General features: G+C 32.8%; 2 protein-coding genes and 1 non-coding gene across 3 annotated transcripts; 1 reads left to right on the top strand and 2 right to left on the bottom strand.

Moving 5' to 3' along the window:
* Window positions 1-324: 324 nt before the first annotated feature.
* On the bottom strand, window positions 325-471 carry LOC113387129. Its single transcript, XR_003368090.1, has one exon. It is a non-coding gene; the product is annotated as a small nucleolar RNA SNORD97 (small nucleolar RNA).
* A 1,247-nt stretch (window positions 472-1,718) lies between these two features.
* LOC113386102 (sperm-associated antigen 6-like) lies at window positions 1,719-4,287 on the top strand. The gene is given in 7 exon segments (XM_026623907.1): window positions 1,719-1,787; window positions 2,020-2,307; window positions 2,425-2,889; window positions 2,979-3,246; window positions 3,332-3,406; window positions 3,409-3,639; window positions 4,016-4,287. Coding segments are annotated over 7 exon segments (1,668 nt in total).
* A 142-nt stretch (window positions 4,288-4,429) lies between these two features.
* LOC113384867 (splicing factor 3B subunit 4-like) lies at window positions 4,430-7,320 on the bottom strand. Its single transcript, XM_026622634.1, has 6 exons — window positions 7,137-7,320; window positions 6,971-7,054; window positions 6,352-6,626; window positions 5,994-6,178; window positions 4,984-5,327; window positions 4,430-4,752 (listed from the first exon to the last, which is right to left on the bottom strand). Exons 1-6 carry the CDS (start codon window positions 7,168-7,170, stop codon window positions 4,508-4,510), a joined length of 1,167 nt encoding a protein of 388 aa, XP_026478419.1. The 5' UTR covers window positions 7,171-7,320; the 3' UTR covers window positions 4,430-4,507.
* Between the last annotated feature and the right edge of the window lie 153 nt (window positions 7,321-7,473).

Raw genomic sequence — 7,473 nt, 5'->3', positions numbered from 1 at the left:
ATCTTCAGATCTCATAATCTTCACCTCACAGGGCTCAATAATGATACACAAAAGCTAAACTTATGTAAAACATAAATCGAGATGCATTTAATAATGCACCGTATATCAAATAAGCCCTCACGCGCATTTTTTAATCATTAGATAATTTTATACTTTAAAATAGATATAATAATAGTTAATATAAAAGAAGGGCACTTCAATACTCACATAAACAAAGCAAAACAAGTAATATCGACACGAGCAAACCACCTGGAAAAAATATACAATTATATTAGAAAATATACGGTTAAATGAAATATGAATATTTCATGCAATGTATAATAGTTATCTTCAGATCTCATAATCTTCACCTCACAGAACTCTACAATGATACACAAAGCTAAATTTATATGTAATATAAATCGAGATGCATTTAAGAATACATCGGCGTATCACAAGAGCTCTCACGCGCATTTTTTAATCATTAGATAACTTATCTTTACAACAAATGAAAAGTGAAAACACTTACCTTTGCAAGAACCTTAAATCGGTCGACAGCTAAGAATGAGAAAATTTTCCTTCAAGTGATGAACCACAACAACTTCTTCTACTAGTGAGTGATTTATGGCTAATCATTCATGACCAACCTCTAAAAGTGACATCCGTTATCCACAGATACGGGAATAACGAATCATTAGACAGGTAACCTCCACACGTTGCCTTTTTATGTATGGATTAGCGCATAGATAAGTGTGAGAGCAGATCGTACTAATAATTTTATGGATGATGTCCATAGATAAAAGAAGAGTATAAACATAGATAAAGAAAGAGTATAAAATGACATATGCTTACTTCCACTTCCACTTCCACTTCCTGTGCTTACTTCGATTATTTATGGATCAGGTCACGAAAAAAAACATATTTTGAGCAAATTGTTTGTTGCTTACGATTTTCTCATAACTGTATTTATACTGACTAATGATTAAATGTTAATTATGAACAATACAACACTCAGATTTTTAACCCTCACTTTATTTAATAATTACAGACGTTTCGAGATCATGGTATGCCTCATCTTCAGTGTAATTTCAAAACAGTAAAAACTATATACTAATAAATTATTTAATATTTTATTTAAATTATATTTGATTTTTTACTGTTTTGAAATTACCCTGAAGCTAGGGCATACCATTATCTCGAAACGTTTGTAATTATTAAATAAAGTGTGGGTTAAAAATCTGAGTGTTTTATTGTTCATATTTAACATTTAATTTTCGTTTCACACATATCACAAAATTCAATACTAATAATAATATTTATATAAGAATATCATTTCACCATTTGTTTATTTGTAAAAAATATTAATTAATATCAAAAACCATCAGCCTTGCACTTAGAATCGGAGATATCGTCGCTGAATAAGAAATTGTTTAGTCTTACAATTATAAAATCGGAAAGATATTACTTTAAATTATTTGAACTTTCCAGAAAAAATAATGACTTTTAAATTGGTTTTGAAAAATTCATACTAAAGTCTGTTTTAACAGCAAAGTATGCTTATTTGAGAGAAAAATAGTTAAGATACTAATTTAAAAAAAGCGATATCAGTAGAATTTATTTGTTCAGTTTCTGCAATAAAAAATAAATTTTATATAAAAAAAACAAAACGTTATAAATGTGTCACTTGTCACCAAAATTTTTATATATAAATTTTTATTGATGTTGAAATAAGTACAGAAATGGCATCACGCACAATTTTGAACGTATTTGAGCAATACGAGCGTGCTCGTTTGAACTTTGTCCAAACGGTATAAATATCTGATTGATAATATACAAAAGTAGAATTTGATAAATGAAATAATAATAAGATCCGAAAAGTAATCTTAATTAATTTAAAAAAATGGTTGTTATATTATTATACTTTTATAATATTCACTGTTGTAATATATCTTCTTCATCCAGAACGAATGCACTATAAAAAAGTTAGAACAATAATGAGTTAACACTATGATTGTAACAGGTATCAATATTTATTTATAGGTTTCCGACTTAGCAATTAGGGCAACGAATGTCCAGTGCCTAATTAGTGCCAAAGCAATTGCAATCCTTTCAAGCCTGTTAAAAGACACGAACAATTCAGTGGTACAACTAGCAACATTGGGCCTTGCACGTCTTGCAGGACATAGTGAAAAAGTTGCCCTGAGTATTGTAAATGCTGATATCGTGCAAGTGATGCTGCAATCGGCAGATAATCATCTTGTGCACTATAAGCGCGCGGTGCTCCTCGCTCTGAGATCCATTGCCAAGCATGGCACACAATTGGCTACAGTAAGTATCATAATATTAATTAGATTTATTAATTTGGCGATTGTTATTAATTTGAAATTGATAATATTTTCTTGAAAATTTGTCAATGATTGGCTCAAATATTATAACTACCATCAGATGGTGCAACATTGTGGTGGCTTAGAATATGCCATTGGACGCCTGGAGGATTTTGATATAACAGTTAAAGAAAGTGCGATGGCTTGCATCGCTCACATGGCGAAACATTCACCAGAGCTAGCAAGGGCCATTGTAGACCAAGGAGCTGTACCATTAATAGTATTGAATCTACAACAACCAGAACTTTGCCTAAAGCAAAGCGCCGCGATGGCTTTATCTGAAATAGCCAAACACAGCCCTTCGCTGGCAGCGAATATTGCTGAAAGCGGTACAATACTTTTCCTTAGCAAGTGTCTTGCCAATCAAGACAACAAATTGAAAAGATGTGTATTGTCAACATTGGCACAAATAGCTTCTCACAGTCAACAATTAGCTGAGGCTTGTGTAGAAGCGGAAGTATTTCCGGTGGCATTACATCTTTTAATGAGTGAGGACAGATTAATCAGAGTAAATGCGGCCGATTTGGTATGTATTTATTGAATATGATAAAGACAATATGCTATTTCATACTTTTATCATTTAGTGTCGATATATTTATAATTTGTATCGTTGAGGTTCGGCAAATCGTGAAACATTCCGTGGAGTTGGCCCAACTGGTTGTAAATTCTGGAGCTTGCGGGCCATTGATCGAGCTCACTGCATTGCCAGACCCTGATGTACAAGTGGCCGTACTAACCGCAATTGGTTATATTGCCGGACAATCGGAGCAACTAGCTTTATCGTTAATAGCGGCTAAAGTTGTTACTGTCATCGCAGCTGTTATTGCAGATGAACAACCTGATAGAGTTCTTACTGCTGCTGTTTGGGCTCTGAGTCATATCGGTAACATTTCATTATTCTTATTTTATTTTGTTGACATATCATGTGCACATTACAATGATATTATGAATGCTTTATATGTATGTAGGTAAACATACTCCTGAGCACTGCAACCATATTGCATTAGCTGGGATCTTTCCTCGATTAGTCGAGTTACATATAAAGGCAGTAGTTCTGAAGATTTGCAAAATAAATGTAAATGTGCCCTAAAGTTGTGCTTACAAAAATGTTTACATCTGCCTGCTCTCGAGCCGCTTCTCTATGATTCTCCACCAAGCATACTTAAATACATTCTAGGACAATATAGCAAAATTCTTCCACATGATCAACGTGCAAGAAGATTATTTGTTACAACAGGAGGTCTAAAAAAAGTACAAGAAATACCAGCAGAACCAGGTAAACAAAATAAGATTATTTCTCTGCAACTTTTTTAATGATCACAATTCTACATAAAATGAATTTCAGATATTAAAGGATATCTTAGGCATGATAACCATAGAAAAATCATTTTTTATACATAAAAACAATTGAAAGTTTAACAAAAAATGTTCAATTTCCTCAAGAAATTATAAATATTTGCAAACTTGAATTGATATCAAAAATTCAAAAACTGTCTAAAAATGACTAAATTCTGTTAAATAAATTAAACTGTTTTTTCTTGATTATTAAATCATTGTTAATTTTAAATAATTATTGATATATTATTAAATTATTATAATATAAATTATTAAATCAAATATATAAGTTATTAAATTTTATGAATCATTTATAGGTAGTACATTAATGGAGTACATTGCCAACATTAATGCATGTTTCCCAGAGGAAGTTATTCGCTATTTAACGCCGGGTTATGCTGAAAATCTTTTGGCTCAAGTAGAAGAGTTTACGCCAAAGATTCCACCAATATTTATGGAGGAGAAGGGTAGTGACATATGTAATGAGTTTATGCTCCAAAATCAAGATGGACAGGAGGAACAAATTCCAGAAGAAGTTAAATCTCCAGCAAACAATGCAAAACGAAAAAGCAAAGGAAAAAAAACGTGATTGCATAATCAAATATAAAACAAATTATCGGCTAAATGAAGAGTACAATAATCATATTAAACATATATCAATCAATATTAAAATTATATGTCAATATTTTCAAATTAAATATATTTATATAAAAAAAATCAGTTCTTTACCTTATTTATTCAGCATAACATACAAAAGTACTCGTTCAAATCACATTCAAAACATATTCATATTCCAATGCGCTATCCCTTCACATATTTATATAAATATGTCTAACATTGTTGATTTTATCAGTAAGAAAAGTTATCATTGAAATTTTGTGGTGGTGGAGCATAATTATTTCCTGGAGGTGGTGGTGGCGGTCTAAATCCAGGAGGTGGTGGTGGTCTGAATCCTGGTGGGGGTGGTCTCCAATTCGGTGGTGGAGGTGGACGACCATTGAAGTTACTTCCAAAATGTTGAGGTGGTGGAGGTGGAGGATATTGCCACCAGGACCTGAAATTATAAAAACAAATAGTTTAAAAAAATTGGCTTTAATAATTTATATTATTTTATCTCAAATGTTTGTGAGCAATGTATAATAACATATAATAATTACAATGTATACAATACAATGATAACATAATAATTATAAATGAGCATATACCCAAAAGCAAACAATATAATATTAAAATATAAGCATATATAAAAGAAATCTCACGATTTTCTCATTGATGAGATACTTACCCCCTTGAGGTTGCCATGGTGGCGGAGGCGGCATCATTCGTGGCGGCGCCGGTGGCGGTGGTGGTGGTTGCATGTGCGGCGGAGGAACTGGCGGGGGAGGTGGTGGATGAAGGCTACCTTGCGGTGTTGGTGTTACAGGTGGTGGAGGCGGCATCATAGTATTCATCATTGAAGCCATATGATGCGCCGCCACTGCTGCAACCGCCTGATGGGGTAAGGGAGGTGGAGGTGGCATCATGCCTGGTAGAGGAGGTGGTGCCATACCCATGCCACCAGTTGGAGCATCAGCAAACAATTGATGAGGCCTATCTGCTTGTGATAATGGATTCTGTGCAGCTAGCAAACTGTATGAGTAATTTTACTTAATTAGAATTTATATACAAATTACGAGGTCTGTTCAAAAAGTACCCGGAATTTTCGTTTTTCCAAAAAAATATTTATTTATTCGTCTACATTAATGTGGTCCCCTTCAAAGTAGTCCCCCCCAGATATAATACACTTATGCCAGCGTTTTTTCCAATTTTCGAAGCACCCTTGATATTCACTTTTTGATATGTCCTTGAGCACTCTCAGCGATTTTCTTCAATCGAGGAAAACCGCCGTCCTTTCATGGGTCTCTTCAACTTTGGGAATAGGAAAAAGTCACACGGAGCCATATCTGGTGAATTTTTGCACTTTGCAACACTTTATTTCATTTTTTACGCAAAATTTAATACAAATTCTTTGACTTTTCAATTCTTCCATTGTAAAAATCGCCGAGCTCAGAAAAACACGTCGAACCTTAGCGACTACCACAGACAAAGTAAACAGTGAATATAGCTGAAAATTTCATCATACTTTAGGGGCATGTATACCAACACAATAAAAAAAAATTTTGACAATCAGACACTCCAGACCCGCGAAATTTAATTATTAGTAATTCCGGGTACTTTTTGAACACACCTCGTATGTATTTCATATGTATAAATAAATGTTAATTCATGTAAAAATTATTTATTTCTAAAACTCACCGTTCTGCAGCAGAACCATGTCGCTCTCCCCTAGCTTCTTTTTTAAAAGCATATGATACCGATATAGGTCTATTACACAGATGTTGACCATTCATTGCATCAATAGCAGCATCAGAAGCATCAAAACTAGCAAAATTTATGAATGCAAAACCCTTTGAATTACCAGTGTCTGGATCCCTCATTATCTAGCAAAATGCAGAATACAATTTATTTTAATTTTAATATTATATGCCAGCAGTGCAGAATTGAACCCTGTTGCCAAAACCTCTAATGCAACTAGCATATATTATTACATGCACAATTCAAGACAATATCTATAGTTTTAAGTATAGGAATAATAACATAATACATTTGGTACCTTCGGCGTTTGAAGAATTACTCCAAAAGCAGAAAATGTGTCATACAATAATTTTTCATCAACTTCTGTGTCCAGATTTCCTATAAACACATTGGCACCGACATCAAGATTTTTCTGATGTGCTGAAGCTTTATTGACCCTAATTGGTTTTCCATAAAGTTTTATCATGTTCATAATTTTGATTGCATAGTCTGCATCTTCTTCTCCCAGAAATTCAACAAATCCATATCCTTGATGCATTTGAGTAACACGATCTTTTGGCATATGGACATTCACTAAAAAAATATTTTTAATTAAGTTTGTGAGATATTGGTATTGAATTAAATACTGTTAATTGATATTCTAAGAATGTTTCATCTCAATTCAATTTAAATATATGCAAATAAATAAAGTTCAACAGCAACAAATTGTTTCAATTGTTACTATAGAATGCTTATAACTTAAACAAGGAAACTTAAAAGTATATATAAATATATATATATATATATATATATATATATATATATTTAATTATTTATTTATGTGTGTGTGAGTAAAGAACAAAAAGAAACATGTAGAATGATCGATAAGCAACTGGATCACCCAGTCAAATTGTTTGGATCCTTTGTAAAACACTAACCAACAGGCCCAGATTGAACAAATAACTCCCACATAAGACTTTCTGAGACTTTATCGTCCAAACCACCAACATAAATAGTGGCATCTGCAAATGAAAGATACATTAAACATTTGTAAATAAATTTAGTAGAATAACCTATAAATTCAAAATCTCTTTTGGTAACTACCTTGATTTCTTTCTGCTATCGGACCGGCGGCCATCGTGAAGACTGCTATAAAATGTACGAAATCAACTACATCTGTATTATTTGTTTCTCAATATTACTTTCATTGTTTCGTGAAAATATTATAATCGAACAAACCGCTACAAGTGACACAATGCACAGCAAGATCTGATTTAACCAAAGATAAGCGTGAGAGCTGAGAGCTGAGAGTGAACACTAAACGACTTGAAATCCTAATATAACAAGAGCATAGGTAACGATAGAAGCGCTTTAAGCGGAAGGAGCTGGAAACAATTCTCATTAAAAAATTAAATGTATTTTTGGAAATAAATCGTTTTTA

This window comes from Ctenocephalides felis, unplaced genomic scaffold, assembly GCF_003426905.1.
Source record: "Ctenocephalides felis isolate EL2017-DRISC unplaced genomic scaffold, ASM342690v1 CF-g0.4_SCAFFOLD_03571, whole genome shotgun sequence".
Classification (NCBI taxonomy): Eukaryota; Metazoa; Arthropoda; class Insecta; order Siphonaptera; family Pulicidae; genus Ctenocephalides; species Ctenocephalides felis.
This window is presented reverse-complemented; position numbering and strand designations above follow the sequence as displayed.

What these genes read in the sequence shown, in the direction of transcription:
- LOC113384867 (XM_026622634.1), bottom strand. Translation starts at nt 7,170, where the DNA reads ATGGCCGCCGGTCCGATAGCAGAAAGAAATCAAG. An exon ending in TAATTCTTCAAACGCCGAAG is followed by an intron (nt 6,179 to 6,351) that starts GTACCAAATGTA and finishes GCATTTTGCTAG; the next exon opens with ATAATGAGGGATCCAGACAC. An exon ending in ACCATGGCAACCTCAAGGGG is followed by an intron (nt 4,753 to 4,983) that starts GTAAGTATCTCA and finishes TTATAATTTCAG; the next exon opens with GTCCTGGTGGCAATATCCTC.